Here is a 23,131-nt window from a genome sequence, read left to right as displayed (position 1 = left end):
TTGTCTTTCTCTGTCTGACATTGTGTTAAAAGGAATAAAAATGGAATATCAAAGATGTGCAGTGAAGTTAAGCATTAAGATTGTATCTTCTGGTAGATACAAACTCAAATTCTAATTCAAATGGCCAAATTCAAATGTTCCAGATTCAGATGTTGCAGCAATGACTGTCTGCCAGGTGTGCTGGTAACCTGTGCAATACAGCCGCTTTTAAAGAGGTAATGGAACATCTGTGTGTCATTGTGTTTGTGACTTGATCAAAGAAATCCTGGCATTCACTGCAGCGACGTTGTTCAGGTCTGAAAATTGCAGTCAACGTGCTCTAAAACATCTTTCCTTTTCTGTCAGCACTGCCCACGCGGTGAGAAGTTTTTTCCAAGGCTGAACAGAATTAAGGGAAAGTTGTACTCTCAGATGATGGACGACAGGCTCAATGGATTAACTTTGCTAACGGAGCTCAGGGGTGCTGGGGTGACAACTGAAGACCCTCTTCTGGAATATGGGATGGCTAGGCTTGGTTTTGTGAGGTAGTAGACATTTTTATATTATTAATTATTATTATTAATATTATTATTATTATTATTATTATTAATAATAATAATAATAATAATAATAATAATAATAATAATAAATGAGATTTCAAATTATTTTAAATAAAACAAGTGTGGGAGGGGATGGCAGCATGGGTGAATGTGCCACACTCTGACAAAAAAAAAAGAAGAAGAATTCTTGGCCACATCAGGAATCGTTCAATTGTTGCGCTGCCGGGTTTTCAGGTGGTCCTCAGGTCCGTTGATCTGAATTTAAAACGTGCGAGCTTTCGCTCTGTTGAGCCCCGCCAGCTCCCCGCGCTGGCCCATCGGCAGCTGCTGATATTACAGACAAGCTGTTCCCGCGCGTCTCCTGTGACCGGCGGCTCTCGTTCGCGGCCGAAGCGGTTTGTGGCGCCAGGACTTTGCGCCCGCCCGGCGCCTCGCAGACTCAATTTAACACTCAAGCAAACAGAGATCGGCAGCGCCCCGGCGAGCGCGCCCGTCCCGCGGAGGGGAAGCCGCGGAGAGGAGCCGGAGACGTTCCCGCGGCAGCTCAGGCGGGTGGGGCGCGTCTGGGAGAGCAGGCGGTGCGGCTCGGGGTCCTGCCGTATCACAGGCCAGGATGTCCCAAAACGTGCGTGTGCCCTATCGGCTGTCCTCTGCCCTCAGTTTGCTGATGTAACTGGCAAATTGTGTGGATGGGGAACTCAGAGCTGCAGAGTGGAAATATGACGTTAGTAGCTCACCGGGTAGCGAGTCTACCTGTGACACTTCTGGATGAGCGACACGCCAGGTTCAAATCCCCACCACTCAGGAAAACCTCTCACTCATTACACTGCCTTGCTGGGTAACTAAAAATAAATTAAAAAACATTTAAACTATTATGGGCCGGCAATGTAGTATAATGGGTAAGGAGCTGGTCTCATAACCTAAAGGTTGCAGGTTCGAGTCCCAGGTTGCACACTGTCGTTGTACCCTTGAGCAAGCTTCTTAACCTGCATTGCTTCAGTATACTGTATATCCAGTTAAATGGATGCACTGTAATTGCTATGAAAAAAGTTGTGTAAGTCACTCTGGATAAGAGCGTCTGCTAAATGCCTGAAATGAAAGCATACAGTTGACATACCCTTTATATGGGGCCTGCCATTTTGATCTCTGTAGGTAATACAATCATACCCCAGTTAGTTTAAAATCTATGAATTTACTGTTTCATTGTCATGGTTTTAGGAGCAATTGCATTGCAGAGCTGGAAACAGAGTAGGCAAATCCTCATCTGTAAGTCGTCCATTACTTTCAAACAGTACAATTCTGCATAATTTCCTTTCTTAAGAGTTCAGCAGTTAATTAGTTGATTATTAAGTATTTAATAGCAATTATTCCCAATATTATTTTTAAATAGCAGTATTATTCTCGGCATCAAAAATACAATGACTCTTTTTTAAAGGGTATTATTTGTAATAATTAAAATGATGTTATCATTAACATTCTTTAACAAGATGTGAAGAAAGAGAATGCCTTAAGGTGAGATACATTACAGACATTAAGAAAGTTTTGGGATTACTTGCCAATTAATCATTTGGATAATTGGCACACTTATTAATCAAGAAAAATAAAGGAAAGAAAGAGTTTGAAAGATTTCTGCCTCCTCTATTTCAAGCTCAAGAGTCCCTCTGTCAAGAGAGGAAATAATTAACTTTGATTTGCTGTCTTCCACAAATTGGACAATGCTTACCCCCCCCCCCCCCCCCCAATCCACCCCAATCCCCCCAAAGACAATTTCCATACAGTCATTCCAGGATAACAATATGAATATATAAAGTTTAAAGGAATACAAGGCATCATTTTCTACATTTGCTACCCTTTTCCACAGATGTCCAAGATACAAAGACATTTAAATAAAGCGCACGTCAGACATCAAATATAGTTGGGAAATCTCCTGGATTAGTCACTGATTGATGTGCTGGGGCCATTCAAGGATAAACAGGTCTGTTTGCCATGCATGAACATTACCTTAGTCCATCACTGCCTTGGCTGGAAATCTGTGTAAAACCCTTTATTTCACACATCAAAAACTTGTGCATACTGTTCGGAGGCTTTGAAATCAAAGAGCCGCCATATGGCTGTCTTACCAGAGAGCCCCCTGGGAAGGAGCCTATACTTTGACTTTATAGAAGGTTTAACACCGTATGGAATAAATTGAGGTTTATTGTATTTATCCGAGGTGACAGATTCTTAAGAGATTACGCTATGTCCTGTAAAATACACGATGCATTTTCTTAACCATATCATGCTCACAAAATGCTTCATGAATAGTGAAGACATAGCATATGGCGAATTTTTATAAACCTCTAATAGTGTGTGACTTGCATATGTGAGATACTATGCTCCATGAATCCAAATTAAACTGAATTGCGTACTGCCTCTCTGACAGAATATTCAACCGGCTTTTTCTACCTCCTTGAAGATGCTATTTTGAATGCCCGGAGAATCGCGAGTCCATGACTCGTACTTCACGAGTTGAAATGATAATTAGCCATTAGCGGGTTTTTAATGTCGCTTTAAGCAGCGCGCGTCCTGGAGTCCTTGGACGTCCGCTTAAATAAACGTTTGGCTTTAACGCGTCGAGCGTGACGGCTGGCGGTTTCGGAGCGCCGCGGCCGAGCGATTATCACACGCGCCGTCAGCCCGCTCCATCAAAGCGCGGACGACGCGCCGACCCCCCGGCACCGCACCGCGCAGCGCCAGCGAACGCTCGGCTTTTTCCCGCGAGGGTCGCGGCCGCGACGCGGCGTCGCCGAGAGCGGCAGGGTCAGCGAGGCGTTTCACGAGTCCGTCTTTACCGAGACTCGTTAAGGCTGCCAAGTTGTCAAACCTCCAGTGTGTGGGGGCGTCCTTAGAGGGGTGGGAGGAGGGGGGGGCGGGGCGGGCGAGCTCAAACGCACCCCAGCTCTGACGTCTCGGGGCTCAGGGCACTTCTCTGCGCTGCCGCACTGCCGCTCCGCTAAACCAGGCCTCGGGAATACAAATCACCTCATCTGCCCGGGAGCCCTTTTAAATGAGCAGCAAGATGGCGGACGCATACATTAGGATTTCACAGCCTTTTTCTTTTTTTTTTTTCTGTTTTAAAATGAGAGCTTCTGTGCGAAAATTAATGCTTCTCTCCCTCTGAGAAAGTGTGAAAACCTTCAGGTCGATTGTCTTTAGGCTACAGCCTCAAAGGCCATATGTGTTTGTGTGTGACTGTGTGCATATACTTTTTTGTACATATACATGTATATCTATGCATCACATGTCTATACTTAAATGTGTCAGGATATCAGTTAAAAAGTGAACTGCTGGTCTTTGCTGTGCACCCCAAACCACTGGATGTCCCTGTCAACAACTGTCAAGCGAGGACCTGGACATTATCCAAAAATTAAACTCAATCTACATTACCTCTCTGGTGAGCCCCATTGAGTTCCTGCAACTTTAAACTAAACTTTGTTTAAAATCTTGACTTGCCTCCCATGAAAGTTGCATTTTACAATGACGGGTATCGTTGACTTCAGCTAACCTAGGGAGACAAGCTTATGGTGCAATGATTTGGGATATATTTCAGATTTCCTCACTGATGCCCTTGAACACTCTGTCCTTTTCAGCACATTGATGCTTCCACGCTTCACTCTTCACTGAAGCAGCTCTGTTCCGTGCCCAACAAGGGACTAAATAAAATGGTGGAACAAAATAAGATTAGACAATTGTTTTTAAAACTTCATAGCTTTAGTAGTAGTTTAATTTGAATTTGAATATTTATTTGATATACGTTGCCCCTGTGCCTGTCCAGGGTGTATCCTGCCTCTCGCCCAAAGCACGCTGGGATAGGCTCCAGCACCCCCCGCGACCCTGCCCAGGATAAGAAGGTGTATAGATAATGGGCTGATCGATGGATGTTGCCCCTGTGCAAGATCATTAAATCACTTCTGGGGATATTAGCAGCCTTTAACCAAACCACCGCAGGCGTATGCGCATATAATAAACCAGCGTCCTTTATTCTTTACTTAAAATAATGGGGGACCTTATTTAAATAGCTGTCTAACTACAAGCGCATCACACAGCAAGACACCTAGCCTCCTACTCAACCGGTGAGCTCATGCTGAGAAGCCCTGCCTCTGTTAAACATCCTCCAGCCTATCCAAACGAAGAAAAACTCCCCCTCTCTCTCACACGTCTTCCGCCTGGCCCTGGGGTCCCATTAGGAGGAGGAGAGGAGGTGCTAATCCAGAACGAGAGCGAGAGTACAGTGGACACCCACCGCCTTTGATACAGGAGTTAAGGCCGTCCTCCTGCCCTCCCCCCCCCCCCCCAGCCGTCCCCACGGCGGCTGCAGGGCAGAGATAATGATGGTGGGAGAGGTCCTCACAAAGAGGGGGTGGCCCTCAGAGACGTCACGCCACCGCCTTCAACACCGGACCATACGTTACTCCATCTCCCGCTCTCAGCCCCCGCCGAAATGCTGCAGTGACTCAGTATGAATGCGCTCCTCCCAGGACAGGGCTGTGGCGCAGTTCGTGGGGCAGCCGAATGTGCTGTACTAACTCCTCCGCCCTTCCTGGGAGGGTTGGGGGGTGGGGTGGGGTGGGCGGGGCTGGCGGGTTTTAGGCCCGGGTGTGGTCATTTCTGAACTGTGATCCCATCTCTACCTGTAAGCTCCCCTTCTGCCTGAACAAAGTAGAAAAGACACTAAAAGTGGGCAGACTGCCTACTCTTGTTTAAAAAAAGAAGACAGAATAAAGTAGAAAAGTCACTAAAAGTGGGTAGACTGCCTACTTGTTTAAAAAAAGAAGAAGCAGGCACCAGGGGGTGGGATTTCGTGACCACCTACATGGCTTATGCCTAGAACCAGGCCTGCTGCTGTAAAGCTATAAGTCAAACACAGAACATACTGGAGAGAATGCTGATCCTCTGACTGGTTCAGCAGGGCCATGCACTGTCTGTTCACAGGGCATATGCTGAAAATGAAGCAGGGGTGGAGATTGCAGGGTTGGAGGGGGGGGGTTTGGGAGGGGGCTGGGTCAAGATTGTGATCACAGAGGGCATCTGTGGCTTAAAAATAAATAAATAATAACATCACTGCAGCCAAAAAAAAAAAATGCACTTAGGGTGTCTTAGAGCAGGGGGCATATGCTTCTGCATAACAGTGTCTATCAGAGCACATGCCAGGTGTTCAGGTAGGCATACATTATGCATGTGGTATATATTCTAATACAGACTTCCCTTTTATCCAGAGTAAAGTTTGCTGCAGTTATGGTGAGACATGTGGCAGAGGCCATAGGGTGGCTGATTCGGGAGCAGTATACAAGTCCCCCCCACGCAGGCAGGGGGGGGTGGACCCCCCGGCATGCCACCTTCTGTTTTATGTTCGCTTCGCTATCTGTTACCCTCCCTGCTTTCTCTCGCTCTGGATAAAGAAAAAATATAAAATGAGGATTGTCTTTCCTCTCTCTCATCAAGTTTGTTAACTTTTATGTTGCTGTTGTGAAAATAAATGGCCACTGAATGGTCATGGTAGAGTAAGTGGACGATTTGGCAATTCTCTGATGTTCAGGTCTCTATTTCTATCGAGACTTACGAGTGTATAAATCATGAAGAGAGAGAGAGAGAAAGTGTAGAGAGAGAGATAAAGAGTAGAGAGAGAAATAGTAGAGAGAGAGAGAGAGAGACAGAGAGAATATGGCATTTGTGTCTCACATTCTTCTGGTATGAAAACAATCATATTTAAAGGATTGATGAGTACAGTATACTGGAAATGCTGTACCAGTTGTATCTCTTATGATTAAAACATCTCTTACAATATGATCATTTGGGTAAATTTTACAATCTGAAAAAAAAAACGTCAGGCAACTGTAATTAGAATTCTAAATAGAACAGGTCACAGAAAAGACACCCTAAGAAATTGTATATGAATCAAATTTAATCAAATGAATGTTGCAGAGCTCACTTTTTTAAAAAGAGAGATTAACTACAGGCCAAACAATCTTTCACAGAGATTAGCAGGTTTTTATGAATACATAAATCTGAATCTCTCGGTTTTCGTCATTTGAGTGGAAGATAAACTTATCAATAAGTCTCTCTCCACAGAAGGGGAAAGTAGAGTGTAGAGTTACTAGAGTGCAATGTTAAGTCCCAGGAACACTATCATTGAGTAGTCATGGCCATGACCTAGTGGCTAGAAAACTTTTCAACAAAATGTGGCCGGGTTTTCACCTGAACACCAAGACAGCATTTTATCGACTGTTCACCATGTTGCGTTTGTTGTTGTTCCTTTAAGTTCACCGTATTAGAGCTCAGTAAGAAGAAATATAAATGACAGAATCATTTACTTCTGTTGTGGTTTTCACTGGAATGTATGTATCATGTTGTTTGTTTGCTGAAGCGTATATTAATGAGAAAATCATATAATCGAACTTGTATACACACACATAGATGCATGCTTAACACTATTACACAGTAGTGCAGTCTAGATGACACTGAATTTAAATGCCTCCAAAGATCAGAAATTTCATGGTTTTTAAATATTACATCCAAGGAATCAAGAATAATTTTGTTCAGTGGTCCAGAATTCCCTCTGGAACAAAGTGTCTGGCTGACAGCAGGTTTTAGCTGCTGTCAGCCTCTAACCAATGTGGAATTAACATGACTCATCACATTCCAATAAAACCTAAAGCTGAATCAGGTGAAACAAACATTATCAGAGATGTTTGTTATATAGTGTGGCAGTTGCTCAGTGATTTAGGGGCAAATGTGAGCAGCACAAAGGACCTAACTGAATGACAAAGTAAATATTAATGTTGGACACTGGCCAATATCGTAGGTAGAGGGGAAAAAAGCATGGACAAACATTAGAGACTGTATTTGTTCCTAAAGTACTCAAGAGTGTTTGTTAGGTTTAGAAAGTAGTGAAAAGAGAAATATTCCTTGTTCACTCATCATCCATCCATTACCTATACCTGCTTATTCCTGGTCAGGGTCACAGGGGGGCTAGAGCCTATCCCAGCATGCATTGGGAAAGAGGCACGAATACACCCTGGACAGGTCGCCAATCCATTGCAGGGAAAACACACCATTCTCACTTAAAAAGAAGTTCATGAGTAAGAGAGTTTGACTTCATAATTAAGCTTTGGCACAGAGACGTTCCGATAAGCACCTGAGACTACGTGTGTGACACCCCTTTGTGCTTAAAATCGCCTCACATTCCAGCACAGCCCAACAGAAGGGGGCTGACATGCTTTCATGCATTTTGAGAGCAACGCTCCATGCAGGACTTTTCCTGCACACGTTCAACAACACCGCCATTCTGCCACTACCAGCGCCATCTGACGAGCACTCCATTCCGAATTCCGAACGCATTCCGAACCCTTCAGAGAACCGCTCTGTTCAAAGCGCCGGCACAAATCCAAAACGTGAGGAAATTTTTTTCTTCTTCTGGATGCCACGACACCGGTGGCATCGCTCCACGAAGGCCGCCAACAAGCTAACCGCCGAAACGAGAAACCACAGCAGCGATCGCTGAAATAGAGCTTTGGGATTGGCCCGCTGGTAAGGCACTTTTCCAGAGTGTGGATGAGCCCAAGGGGATGAGCTGTAGCCAGCTGCCCAACGGTTCGGCACGGAAGTGGCAGCAGCGTCGCCCAGGGAGCGGTGCGTTTCAGTCAGCAGCTCAGTGCGTCTCGCTGCGCGCTAGCGATCCCTTCTGGCCAACCGGCTGCGTTCGGTCCACCTCCGCCAGCTGCGTGTGAAATGGACTCTTCCAATGGAATGGCAGAGCAGACTAGATGGCAGCAGTTCAAATATAATACAACCAGGATCAAACTGGCAACAGATATTTATTTACTGAGTGTACAGAAATACTTATACAATGTCATAGCTAGCCTCTTCAACAAGGGATAAATAGTTTAATTTCAATCTTGAAGCTAGGAAAAATGAAATTAAAAATGGCATGTACTGTAACCTAATTACTGTTACACATTCAAATAAGCCAGAACTTATTACAGTAACAGTATTCACAGAAACAATAACCTTCTTGCTAAATATGTATCACATTACAGGACCCTAATTTATCTCTATTGTAGCATTTTTGCAGGCAACACTGCATACCAAAACAACCTGTGAAGATTAATTTTTCAGAATGTTTCCTCTGGTACCAGAAAGAGACTTAACTGTGGCTCATTTAGTTTACTGACCTGTCACTACCACACTGATGGGAGTCATACCACACCAAAAGACAGCTTGGTCCTTGAAGTCAGAGCTGTCATTGGACAGGTTCTAACACCTACCTCTGAGAAGATAGGCTGCAGCAGACCCAATATTTACACTTCCCAACTCCTAAAATCTGAAAAGGTGTTTCTTTGAGCCACATTTTCCTCCTAAATACAGGATCTATTTCAATGCACATAATTACACTGCAATAAACAGTATGCATAAAATACATTTAAACTCCAGCCAAAATGCATTATTTAATATGTTCACCAAATAAATAGCTTATTTAATTTATAATGTGCCACATATAATATTTTTTGTCCATAATAAAGAAAATGTGCAGAACTCCACCCAAAACGATGATGTCACCTCAGAATAGCACCGCCCCCTCCCACCATTATACAGAATGTAATCATAAAATTTAGTGGAGGCTACAGAGCGGACGATACTACATCTTTGGTCACATCTTAAATATTGTTATTCTGACTTCAGAAATATAATAAAGACAATCTGTATGCTACCAATGTATGCAATTTTCAAATTCAGAAGGCATAAGGGGTTGAGAAGACGAGGAGGCACATTCCAATTACATCACTTCAAATGGATTTTCGCATGCAGGTGGCATGTGTGGTTTTGACACTTGAAATACAGGTCACACCAAATAACGATAAGATCGGGGGAACCCCTGGATAAGACAGAACATGCAAAATACTTTTTGCTGCCCTCACATGAAGAATTCCATCGTTTAGGAGCCTGTACAGTGAAGGCACTTCGTTTGGTTATAGTCTTGCTCGTGGATCATTAAGGAAAACTTTCACAGCCGATCAGAGCGGTTCCTGTAGCTTGTATGGCACTTATAAGCTTGCTTATACGGTCAGGGGCAAAGTCATGCATAGCTTAGTAATCATTAAATCTATTCTAAATATCATTGGACGTCAGTGCAGGAATAACAAGACTGGAATTATTGTATCCGTATTTTCTTTAATTCTAGTTGAAAGTCTAGCTGCTGAATTTTGCACAACTTTGAGTCAAGATAAAACCTGATATTTATACCTGAACTCATAGCAGTACAGCAGTCTCGTCTCAAAGAAATAAAATAATGGGCGACTTTCTATTGGAGCAAAGCGGCCTTATTTTAGTTTAGTTTAACTGGGCTTTGAATGGATGTTAGTTCGTAGATTGTGCCGTCGTATTGCATGCACTAACAATGAATGAATACGTTGTCCTCGTTGAGCGCCATCGGTTTCAAGTTTTCACAAAATCACTCCAGTGATTTGACTTGGACTGGGAACCCAGCAAACAACTGCTATTTACAGCTAACGAATTTACCCGGTTAGATCATTTACTTGATTATCGTGCTACGTTCCAGATTTTTAGCTAGATCTGCGCCAAATTATGGCCAGTCAAAACAGGCATCTACAGTGCTCCCATTTCGGAGCATTTCGCCTTAAAATTTATGGGAAAAAAATACTATCGTGCAGCCCTTTAGCGTATATAGCTAACTATTACCTGACGAACACCCAGCCACAGCCTATACCAACTGTTTGGGTTAGATCCGTCGTAGCAAACAAGTAGGCTACGAGTGAATGAGCCCCGTCACTGATGCTTTTCAGGAGTGTAACGTTAATGCGGACAGAAAAGCAATTGCAAAGGACAAGTTAACCCAGGACACCAACAGTAGCTCTTTGCTCTGTGTGCCGATGTCCTCAAACAGGGGTGACCTTACTTCCTTGTGAACGCTTCCGCAATTTTCTTAAAGTAACAGGGAGATTTTGAAATCGTGTGAAATTATAAAGCGGTCAGGAAATGCGTGGCATTCCGCTTTTTGATAGGCTCATCGCATTTGAGTGATCCAGATCTGCTCAAATCCCCGAATGCTTTGTTAAATCATCACATGCCAGTGGCCACAACCTACGCATACAACTCAATAAATACGTTTGTTTTTAAGCACGTATATGCCGGTACTCGATTGCTATAGACTTGAGCGAAGATGGCTGAGCCGACGGATAATGTTACAATTCCGCAGTTCAGCACCCTTCTACAAATGGATCCGTATCTGAAACCGTTTGAAAAGGACTTCAAGAGGAGGTAAAGGACGTTTTAAATGGCTACAGCCCGGAACCTATTGTTTTACGGGGTTCCATCGCTTGGCAAAAACTCACCAGGTCATTTCGGCATGCAAAGGATGCGTTAAAATGCACCTAACATCATATTAAAGATGATTTCTTAATCGCAAGGCACTAGCCAGAAAGTTCTCCGGCTTGAAATTTAAGATGGTGATAGCTGTCATGACTGGCTGCTCTGAAATCACACAAGCACGTCTCTCGCAGCCCTTTACGGATTAGGAAATGCCAACGTTTTGAAATTACATTAGAAGACATAGCTTTATGCATACAATAAATATATTTAAATGTATTGCTTGTGCTCCTATTGACAACCAGCGTGCTAGATACCAGTCTTATTCACTCAGTGACAAACGATGTAATGAGTGGACTGCGATGCCTTGCTAGCGGCGTAGCTATAGCAAAGATGAAGAAAATAAGGTTTTTTTTTTTTTTAAATCAAGAAGCTCAACACGCCACTATATCGCGGCTTTACCAACATTTTGATTCAGCATGCAAACTAATGTAGCTAAAATTGAACACCCATGCAGATCAATCTAAAAAATTAAGACAAATAGTCAGTTGGCCACCTCGTTATAGGCACCTTGTGGGTTTAATTTGGGTCACGTGAAGAGAACACAACCAATGAATTGTGATTGCGATGCTGGCCATCTTTTCATTCGTGGATATCATTGCGTGCCACCTGCGCAGCAGAATAACACCTACGTCGCTTAATATTTTAGATTGGATGCTGAGCTTTTGATTTCACGGTCATTGTCCTTAATCAAGACAGTGCCGATTTTAAAATCTGAAAATCCAAACTGATGTCAAGTATTGACAAATTTAAGTATTCTATTAGGAGTAGATTTTTAAAGCCATTACTCCAGTACCTTAAACAGCCTAGACAAAAATGGCTTTCTGGCCTCGTGATAATTAAAGGCTGTAGATCTCTGCAAAAATGTCCTGGACAAATATTTTAAAATGTATGTTTAAAAAGTAATTTGAGGCCGTAGTTCAGAAACTAGCTCTCCTAATCCATCCCTGTCGACGTGCTTTTTTGCCGATGCTGTTTGTTCTTGGTTGCCACTAAGCTACATAGTTATAATTTTCAGGAGTCCCCTTGCCACGTGAAGTAATTTTTCACTTTTCCTGACCGACTATTTGGCCTAGTTGTCGTTGGAATTATTTACGTTGCATTGGAAAGTCACATATCAAAAAGCTGACTGTCAGACGTCTTTCTTTTTTATAGCGGAGTCATACTGCTAATTGGCATTCAACTTGATATGACGCACCTGTGTCGTTGCCCTTGTTAACTGCTTTACGTGATATTTTGATATTTTGGGGAATAAAGTCCGAATTTTAAAACCCATTTAATCAAACGTAACCTATCCATTTAAAATGCTTTTTTCTTTTTTATTTAATTTAATTTAATTTTTTACACAGCCCAGCTCAAGTCACCTTGAGGTTCAGTTCCTCACAGCTTAATCATTTGATGCCTTTGTCTTGTATTGTACCACGCTAGTCTCCCTAGGCATTTCAACTTCAAATACACTTAGTCACTACACCTCTATTCTTAATAGAGTTTAGCTTGTCTAATGATGTGAAATTCATAATCCTTTTATGTGACTGATTAATCTTTGCATACGTTTGGTCGGATGTTTCTGATATTTTCTTATTTGGCAATACACGCTGCCAGTAGCAAGACGATATCGTGTTCACAATGAGCTGCAATGAATTGTCTTTTGAATTAGCCTGGATAATTACACAGAGAAACTGAGCTGTCTAATGATTCATGGCACACTGACAATTTAACTTTGAGAATTTTACTTGAGGCATTTAGCAGGCACAAAGATGCAAGTTGCACTTATTCAGTGCAACTAGCATCTTTACAGTGAATTGCAGCAGGTGGCCCAACCAGAAATCAAACCTACAACCTCGGAGTTGCAAGTCTCATACTTTAACCATTATGCTGTCCTATTTTCCCTGAGTTTTCATTCTGTTTTTATGGGGAGGAAAGGACACAGTCATATGAATATTAAAATGGAACACAAACACTGAGTACAGTAAAAAAATAAAAAAATAAAAATCACACTAGCAACATCATATCATAGGTATGGGGAGAGATGGAGACATGTCACTCTCAATATTTTCATATGAATTGGTCCCTTGACTGGCTAGTGTACTTGTGAGACTTGACATTTGTGTACGTGAGACTAGATGGTCCAGCCGTGTGTTTCCCCTGGAGGTGAAATGAAGCCTCTGCCCTACGATCAGTATTCATCCTACAACAGGGGGTTTCTCCCTGTGCAATTGCTGGAGTCGGACTTCGCTCTCCTCACGCATTTTGAAATTGGAGAAGTGTGGTCAGGGTTGTGACCTCGGGATGGAACTTTAGTTAGTACTGTGCAGGCTCCTGCCAGCTTTCCATTAGCTTGCTGGCTGGTGCTGTAATTTCAGGATGTACAAAACCACCAACCTTTTCTATCACATTGTTCAGCTGCGAGATTCTTTCATCCTTATCACCATATTTCTGTTGTGTTTCTCTGAGAATGGATTGTATAGGCTGCTTTCCACAATCCACAGTGTGTATTTTTATTTTTTATTTATTATCTTGGTGGTGCTTTCATCTTGTTGAGAGTGCACCTTTATTTGCCTATGGCTTTCACCACCTGTTGTGGTTGCTTTCCTGGACACAACTTGCTGATCAGATCATTAATACTAATTACCACAATAACAATAACAGCTGATGGAAAGTTGTGTTGTTGAGTAGTCTTTTTGCATTGGCTGTTGGCAGGCCACATTGGCTTGCTTTGTTAGGCCTGGCACTGAATGTAGGCTAATTATGGTGAAAAAATGCAGGCCTGCTATACTTAGAAACTGATTTTTAGGTGCACACAATAAGCATGAGTCAGAAAGACTGGGTCCTGATTTGTCATCTCCCTTACTTGAGGACAGACAAAGATATATCTTTTTTAATATATATATATAGGCTATATAATATTAGTTCTGTGGCTTCATATTAGGCTAATAAAAGCGAATTGAAGTAATTTAATTGCTAATTATTTACCCCCCTCTTCCAACACATTTTTATGTTGGATACCTTGGTTTCATGAAACCTCATAAAAGCAAAGGACTAGAAATGTGATTAGCCAGGAGAAGAAAGTCTTGGTGCATTCTGGTCAATTCCTGTACCAGAACTGATTACTGGACATAACCACTGAGGACTAAAGAATGGCTACCGGCCAGAATATCCCCAAGTGAGCACAGATTCAGACAGATGGAAAAATACTGACATTTGGCATTCTTGTGTTTGGTGGGGGGAGGGGGTGCGGAGTTCATTCAATGTAAACCGCTTTGCAGCTTGCATTTTGAGTGTTGATGGAGTTCATGAATTTCATATATTGCCTGTCAGGTTGTTGCTGAGTAGGGTGTAGGCCTACCGTCTGTGTAACAGACACTTCTGCAGATTCCACCACCATCCCTGGGCTCCTCAGCCAGTACCCTTTGATTAATGTTAGCCTTACCTCCTTATTTAATTAAATTTATTTCTTACCTTCCTCGAGTTGGAGAGGAGCGGACATAATGGGTTCAGGTGCTGTCACGCTGTCTTGGAGAAGTCTGTCGGCAGACTGCTTCTAATTGTCAAAAAATACTGCAAATTCCAGCTCACACACAGGCAAATCAGGCCTGGAAAGTTCCCAGTGCCACTAACAAAGGGAATCAGAACTTGTTCAGTGTCACTTTAGGCAGGTACCACCCCCCACCCCTGTCTGAATCTGTGCTCATTTGGGGATATGGTGGCTGGTAGCCATTAGTTAGTCCTTGTGTTTGTGGGGACACTTTTGGAAAAGAATTGGCAACGGGCATCTACCGGTCTTACATAGCTTTGTGGTGATTTAACGATAGTCTCAAAACACAAGCGGGTTTTATCCACCACTGTTCCCCATGTCCTGGAATAGAATAAGATTAAATGCAAAGTTTTAGCTAACCTCTGCCAGCCATCTACTAATCGGGCACTTTTTTGGGGGGTGCAGAGGGAGGGGAAAGGAGGGAGGGGGGAGCGTTGTGTATAAAATATCCCTGTACAAAAAAAAAAGTCTTGGACAAGGTTGCCTGGTAATCATCTACTCAGGAAATATATAATGAAATGTCATGTGCAAAATTTAGGCTAGGTTACAATTAGCCTAATCTGTTTTCATAATTTGGATGAAGTGCCAGGTTTTACAATCAATGCATCGGCATGAGAGTCTACACATGAGGTACAAATTGCTAAACGCCTAGCATGTTGAATGCAACCCGACCCCAACTCCGATCCGAGTCATTTGTGATGAGGCTTTTTCAAGGTTCAAGGTTCAAGGTTATCTTTATTGTCCCACGAGGGGAAATTTGTTTTGCAGCCAGGGTTCACATAAAGACAGAATACAAAAGGACAACATCACGACAACATCAACACCATTAAATCACTGAGCTAGTGCAGGGAAATGGAAATTCATACCAAGAACAAATGCACCTGCTGCTGGTCCCCGCGAGAGCAGCGCCCTCTCGAGAGCTTTCTGGGTGGGTTTAAGCTTCACAATCCTTAGATCCACCTCCTAGCGCTTTATAAAGGGTTTCACATGCTCTCATTCTTGTTCTCTTCATTCCATTGCAGTTGTAAACTTGGTTAATTATACAGGATAGGCGTCTCGTCCCTACTGAACCTGGGGTATGGACTCATTGCAATAAATATAATTAAATAAATTGACTTAAATTGTTACTTAGTTTCTTACTTAATTTGGTACTTGGTCACTTGGTTACTTAGCCTATCTATTTACTGAACAAATTAATTCGGTGGCCTGTTTGGTTTAGCCCACTTGTCAGCACTAATAAATCAGTTGTTGGCCTACACCATTTATTGTCCCAAAAGGCAATTTGCTGAGCTTCTTCTTGTAATTTATCTAGTTTACTGAGTTTAGATTCTGGTCCAGCCTCATCGAGACTTATGGGAATGAGAACGCTCCCTGGGAATTTGCGCTGGTGAAGTGGGGAAAGCTCGCAGCTTGCGATGCAGTACGCATGAGGACAGTCTTGGGAATTAAATGAGTGATTCCCATTTCTTATGAGAAGAGGAATTTGATGGGTAGTCAGTCTGCTGGGCGGTGACTCTAATTAGCCTGGGTCTGAAGGGATGTCTGTCAGGTGACTTTTGTGGAAGGATAATTGGGGAAAAAAACGAGAGAGGGAGTTGTAAAAGTATTAATGACCTCATCGTGAGTGTCTGAAGTTGATAAGCGTGCATTTATTCATAGAATCTGCGTGCATCAGCCATTGATATTTTTAGGAATACTTGTTCTATTTTCCATAGCTGATCGGTCACGCGCTCATTGATAAGCCATGCTTAGGCTAGCCTAAGTCTCGGGTAACTAGATGCCATTTCTCATTTAAGAGATAGGACTGGTCTGGTGAGTCTTGTGATGCAGTCTGTAGGGCAGCTGACTTTCCAGCGATGTGAAATCTCTCCCATGCGGCCTGGGACTCAATCCTGGCCTCAGCACTTTCTCAGCTGTGGTCCCTTTGCTATCTGTTAGCCTTTCTGCTTAACACCACTATGAATAAAGCAGGAAAAAAGAAAAAAAATGTCAGGAGGGGAGGACTGTCTTGCTCTCCTTCTTTATTTTATTAAAATGTGAGATAAGATGTGGGATAAAGCACCGGCTTTAAAAATAAATTTGACTTTTTAAAGAAGGCTTTTCTACATCTTCACCAGGTGATTGCCATCGCAGTCAGAATTTCAAAGCTCATTTTGGTGTGCCGTTTTTTTCTTACCGAACGCCGGACTCATCCAGCTACCTAGATGGATTATGATTGGTTGCTGCGTCTGAGGGTGTTTTATTTCTGGCGGTTTTGCCTAATGAGGGGATCCTTCACAATGCAGTGCCGGTGTGAAACAGGGCACAGAAAGAGCCGTCAGTCCCTCGTCTCTGAGATCGTTCCTACTTATTCAGGGTCGCGGTCGCGGCTTAACGGCCTGCTAAGCTTCCTGTGACGGCACTGTGCTGAATTTTCTATGGTCCTTTTAAGTTTCACCTATAGGTGCGGAATAATGCCGAGGCCTCACCCAATGGCAGTTACAGTCATTACAGTTTCAGACCATGAACCCAAGTCCCCAAGTGGGAATGTCACGTTGAATAATTGGATTTTTTTTTTTGTATTGCAGAAGGGGACAGTTTTTGGGGTGCAGTTTGTGGTGTGAATGATGATGACTTTATACCTTGAGCGAGACTTCGTGCTGCTCCAAGGTCTTTATATTGTGAAATTTCATCTGCCTAGCTGCCCATAGATTTAAATTTGGCTTAAGTTTCATAGTTTTTTGTGGGACTTTTTTTTTGGTAGGTTTTTATTAGCTTTTTTACGGGGGAATGTTCCTCCAGTGTGTGCAGATGAGCTTGCCTTTCGTCTTCGGGGTTGCGGTAGGCTTAATTCTGCATCTTGTGCGTGAACGGATATGGTTGGTGTTCCAGTATTCGGGCTTGTGAGGACTCCGGGTTGAAGCAGCTCTACTGGCAGGCATGTGGCCCTGTATCGCAAACGATTACAGTCAGGGGCCCCCGTGAAATAACCATGCGCTTCACTGTGCTGACTGTGAAGTAGAAGAAGCGCAGTACTGGGGTCCAGCCTTTCTCCTAATGAGTTCATCATGCCGACATTAGAACAGGCCAACCAGAGGAGACGAGGCACAGGAGGGTGCAGATTAAATCATTTCTTTCACCCCCAACTCCATTCCACCCAAAATGGATTCAGTTGATTTAACTTCTGTATGAATCCTGAGATGTAATGGGCCTACTAATTTCCTCTTTCAAGTGAGGCTTTTGAATAGTGATAAGTGTCTGGGAAATGGCACAAACGGTAACCTCTAACACATATTTTTTTCCCCCTCGTTGAGTTTAACGGTCAGTGTACTCTGTGGTTGGCGGGCGTGCGGGTGCAGGGGTGTTGGGAGAGGTGGGCCCCAGCGGGTCATTTTGGGTGAACGGCTCTTTTTCTGTCCGAGAGAACTTGGTGCTGTGTGCGAATCCACTGAAAGGATTGTCTTTGTGAAGTGGTCGATGAGCTTGGAGCTCTAACTGGGGGGCTTTCAGATCCTCTCTGTAGTTGGCACCGTGTGACAAATCGTTCAGAACTTTTGAGCTTTGAAATGGTAAGACATGAAACAATTGGGGTGGGGGGGGGAGTGAATACATATTTTATGAAACAGTTTAATTTAGGGATGTTTTTACCCACCTACCCTTTAAAAGTAAAATAAATAGCTACTAGCTTACTGTCTAAAATTTTAGGCCTGAACTCTTGTGTCTACTATAATGTTCTATGAAATGGTTTAGGCTATAATTTATAATATATTTAAAATATATATAAACCACAATGAATGTTTTTTAACGCATTTATCCATTTCCACTTTGGATAAATTAGAGTCAGTCTGTTCAGTCTTTTTTTTTCTGTCCAGTTATTCAGTTTCAGATTCTCAGTTGACGTCAGCGCTTTGCTCTTGAAGTTTTGGCAGGTCACTGTGCTACAGACAACGTGACTCTTTTTTAGCACAATGACCGCTGTGGAACGAAGGGATGGATGTAAGGGAACAGAACCAAGCCAGCAACCAGTGCCAAAACTGGACTTTATTTTAAGGAAGAATCCATTTTCCTCACGCGAAGTATCGTTCTTGTACATTAAAGGATATACAGCAAGTGCGTTCCTTATGGACGTTCTTCTCCTGCTTTTTTTTGGGCTGGGTCAGTTCTTGATGTTTAACTCTGGATTCTCTCTGATCTTTGGGAGATTAGTATTTCCAAACACCTTTTTCTTGCCTTTGGTTTCAATATCAATATCCTTTAACCCATTAAATTTTTTTCTAGCCATAGGATTTGAATGGTTATGATGATGATCATTGCAGACGGGAGGAGAAGAAGAAGATATGCAAAATATAGTACCAGTTTATTTTATTTTATCATTTAATGGAACATGCTTATTAGTGCAGCCTTCTGTGGAATGGAGTGAATAGACCTAACTGACTCCACAAGCGTGCGACTGGAGTCCCACTGGAGGCAAATGGTTTTGTTTTTATTTAGCGTCACTTCTTAATTACTTTATTGAAGTCCTTATTCGGCTGGGAGGCGGAAAAAAGTACCGCCAATTATCCGGATAGATTGGTTGTTCAGTGACCGACTGACATAAAGTCGCAACCACTCCAATCAGCCGAGAATACAGTCCCTTACCTTTGCTCTGATGCTCACTTTAATATCCAAACTTCCATTTTCAATTAATGCCCTGAAAGATGGAAAATGCTTGCACGTTATTCTATGAGCTCTGATCCGCGGGTTATCTCCAGGGGTTTTGGGAGGGGGAGGACGGGGGGGTGGGTGGGGGGTGGGGACGGGGGCGTAATTTGTCTGGCAGGGACAGTGTAGCGCAGCTGTCAGAGTCTCAGTTTGGGGGGTGCCACAGAACAGGAGAAGTGTTTTTAGCACCTGTCTGTCTGCTGAGGGGAACATGGCTAATTTTGCGTACCTTGCAAACCGCTGTGCAAGAAGTTTTTTTTCTTCTTTCTTTCTTTCTTTCTTTTTTTTCTTTTTCTTTCTCTTTCTCTCTCTCGGATCAGCTGCACTGCTCACGGCCCCCCGAGGGCACGGGTCACACCGGGAAACGCGACGTGGCAATCGTTGCCCCCCCCGCGCCACACCCCCCCGCCCCCGAATGCGTCGCTGCAAATTCAAATCGCTAATCGGAAAAGGCATCCGCTTATACACTTTCATTTCAAATAACAGTACGGTTTAGTCACCGAGAGGCCCATCTATTTCAGGCTTGACATTTTCCCATAATTCCTAGTTCCGTGTAGTCTGCCTTCCATTTCAGGCTTGGCGATTTTCCGTAGCGTATAGGCTAGCACATCTTTAACTCGGCACTTGAATCCACGCGGTGAGCCAAGGTGGTGTGTTGTGTTGTGGAATGTGTTTTGTGTCTTATGGGGACAAAATGGGTTCCATTAGTCTGGAGGTTCTGTGTTGCCTCACAGCAAGAAGGTCCTTGGTTCAAATTTCGAACGGGGCCTTTCTGCGTTGAGTTTGCGTGTTCCCCCTGTGTCCATGTGGGGTTCCTTCGGGTACTCCGGTGTCCTCCAACTGTTCAACAGACATGCAGGTTAGGTTAATTGGAGAGTCTAAATTGCCCCTGGGTATGAGTGTGTGAGTGAATGGTGTGTCTGCCCTGTGATGGACTGGCAACCTGTCCAGGGTGTATTCCTGCCTCTCGCCCAGTGCATGCTGGGATAGGCTCTAGCACCACCCACGAGCCTGACCAGGATAAGCGGGTTCGATGATGATGGATGGACAGTGCACAGACACAGCTGAGTGACTGTGTACAGTATATGAATCAAGTCCAGTCTTGCCACAGAATAGGCCTAGATAGATGTACAGGAACTCCATCCTTTTGTGCTGGCCAGTGTGTGTAATGGCCAATCAGAAATCTAAATTTAGTATATTGTTAGAGAATTAGGCTTGTAAGTCAAACGTTGTGGGTTCAATGCCCAGCAAGGGTGCTGCCATTGTACTTTTTAGTAAGGTACTTGAACTGCTCTGATAAATATTTGGCTGTATGAGTTAATTGTTTGCATAAAAAGGAAGTCGTTTTATAAAAGGGCATCTACTAGGCTAAATTCCAAAAATGTATGATAATGTAGAGGCTATGGACAAGTCGCAATTGTACTTGATGAAGTACATAGCCTATACAAAATACACTACTTAAACTAAAATACTGAAATACTTCTTGCAGATAACACAATTTATTAACAAAATAAGTTCCAAACTAAAATGTACAATCACTTGAAAGAATAGTTAGGCTATTTTGTTCTGTATATCGGTGAAAGGAATGTAGCTGTTTAACGGGTTTGGGTAGGCCTATTTCATGTAATTTGATACAGGTCTCGCAGGCATGACAGAGAGGTTTCAAACATTTTTTTCATGCTCTTCATAACGTAGCCTAATGGTAGATCAGACTTATTTGGGACATTTTGGATATTTAGTAGCCTACATTTTTTCAGCATTTCAAAACAGTTTTTCCTTTTACTTATTGCCATGGAAATACTGCTGTAATGTAGTCATTCTTCAGCTCAGAAGAGTGATGAATAATGTATAATATTGTGTTTATGGTTATGCTCAACACTATAATAATAACTGCAATAATGGTGTTGCATTTATTTTTCCCCCGTAAGCTAAAGTTAAGTTTGTCACAGTGTCTTCATCAGACTGAATCAGGCCTGTACAGACCCTGAATAATCAGAGATTAGAATGTTGTTGTTGGAATGCTTTTTTTTTTTTTTTTTTTGCTTTCAGGCCTAAACATTAGAGTAGAGAAACACATGGCGTGATATTTTTAAAAGCGCCCCCCCTGCACCCTGTGTTATTGTAAACATTACCACAGAAATACCTCCGCGCATGTTTGAGATAGCTCTGGGGAGGAGCGGGCCATAACCCTGAAATGATCTATGGGTGTCACTTCCCCCTCTGATGACATTTGCGTTCCTGTCACAGACACTTCAACCCGCCATTACTTTTCCTCCATATGCATTCCCTAGCCTCCCCGCCCTGACCCTCCCCGCCCTGGGTGGGAGGGGCTGGGGATTTCTCCATCTGTTCGTGCCATTCATGTGAGGAACACCTGAGCGTAAGTCCCCCGCTCCCGCCACACCCCGTCTCCCTGAGCGGGGTTCGGGTTCTGGAAAATCCTTCCGTATTCGCACACCCCATTTGTGCTGTGAGTCAGACTGTCCTTTCATCATGCCTTTTAATTGAACCCTTGTACGATGAAATGGACCTGGGGTGTGTGTGCTGTCTGGTTGTGGTATGAATTCTATTGTAACTGAAGATTTTTGCCTGATGGATTATTTTGTGTATTTTTTTTAACCCCCCCCCCAGTCAAGAACTGGAATTTATAAAGCCTTTCCTCTTGGTTATTCGGATCTTTATAGGCTATAAGGCCTATAGTTGTGTTTGACACCTGATAATGACGTTGCGTCTTCTGGAGCCTCCTTGAGCTGATTTTTAGGTAAAGACGAGAATAGCTGTTTCAATGCCTCTATATGGAAGTCTTGCGTATCAAAGTATTCAATTGATGACTGCATATTGTGCAGATTGAAGAAGCCTATAATAGGTGTAAAACCATCCAATCGATCCTTAATTTGCACTGAAAAACAGCCCTGGTACCAAAAAGGAAAAGTTCTTGATATCATTTTTAAAAATCAGTCTGTTTTACAGAGAATCTCATAAGATTGAAAGTAACTTCTACTGCCTGTCAGTTGATCCATTGTCTGTCTAAAGATCCAGGTGTTTTTTCAGGGTATAGGCATAATGCTTGCCTTTGTAAAAAACAACCAAAAGCCTGGCAGTGAAGTCACTTAATGTCAGCAAATTAAGTTTGGTTATTCATATAGGCTAACCAAATATAAATCATGTTGCTTTCTTTTTTTTTTTTTTTTAGCAATCACTGAAATGGTAGGTTAGGTCATTTAAAAACATGTTGAAGGTTCATTATCTACATTTAGCTGCAAAATGTTGTGGATTTATATAATTTCAGAAATGCAAAAAAAATAAGTCTTTAAAAAAGTGTTTTAAAAAAAGCATTTTAGCACATTTTACAGACACAAAGCTACTGTACAGGAAAAATGGTAAACTATGAGCCTGAAAAAGCACATTTAAAAAATTGACTTGAACCTTTGGAAACAAAATTACAGAATGTTCTGTTGACGATAAAACACACAAGCAGTAGTGATGGCTGAGCTGAAATGCTCGCCTTGATCTGCTGCAAAGGAATGATTTGTGTGTCTAATTTTTGAGAATAGTGGGTCTTTTCTTGTGTGTCTTTTTTTTTTTCTTGCCATCAGCAAGAAGAACATTTCTTGAGTCTGGTTTTGTGTTTTAGCAGTGGTGATCTGTTATGATGCATTTTGAAATAGTAAATATTTTTGTGCGCTCTCTGCATGTGTTTTTCTAACTAAAATCACGCTCATGCTAAGCTGTGTGATTAATGTCATTTAATGTCAATCGGTATTAACAATTACATGTGACTGGATGATGAATACAGGTAATATTGTGGTGGGCCTAACTTTTAAGAGAACACATTTGGAACATTGTGAGGGGTCCCTCTAGTGGCTGAAATGTCCAACCAACCCTGCATATCTGTGACCTTGGACACAAATTCTCTGCAGTATTCCGCTCCCCTTGAAATGTTTATTTTCTGCAA

The 23,131-nt window shown here is 42.7% G+C and overlaps 1 protein-coding gene across 1 annotated transcript in view; it reads left to right on the top strand.

The window, feature by feature from the left end:
• The first annotated feature begins 10,596 nt into the window (after positions 1 to 10,596).
• Positions 10,597 to 23,131, top strand: part of LOC135235717 (1,4-alpha-glucan-branching enzyme-like) — a 114,784-nt gene continuing 102,249 nt past the window's right edge. Inside the window, 1 exon segment of the mRNA XM_064301503.1 lies at positions 10,597 to 10,853. Coding sequence (XP_064157573.1) covers positions 10,756 to 10,853 — 98 coding nt within the window. The 5' untranslated portion in view covers positions 10,597 to 10,755.

The sequence above is a fragment of the Anguilla rostrata genome, chromosome 12, assembly GCF_018555375.3.
Source record: "Anguilla rostrata isolate EN2019 chromosome 12, ASM1855537v3, whole genome shotgun sequence".
NCBI lineage: Eukaryota > Metazoa > Chordata > Actinopteri > Anguilliformes > Anguillidae > Anguilla > Anguilla rostrata.
The sequence above is the reverse complement of the archived record's forward strand: the minus strand, read 5'-3'. Positions and strand labels throughout refer to the sequence as shown.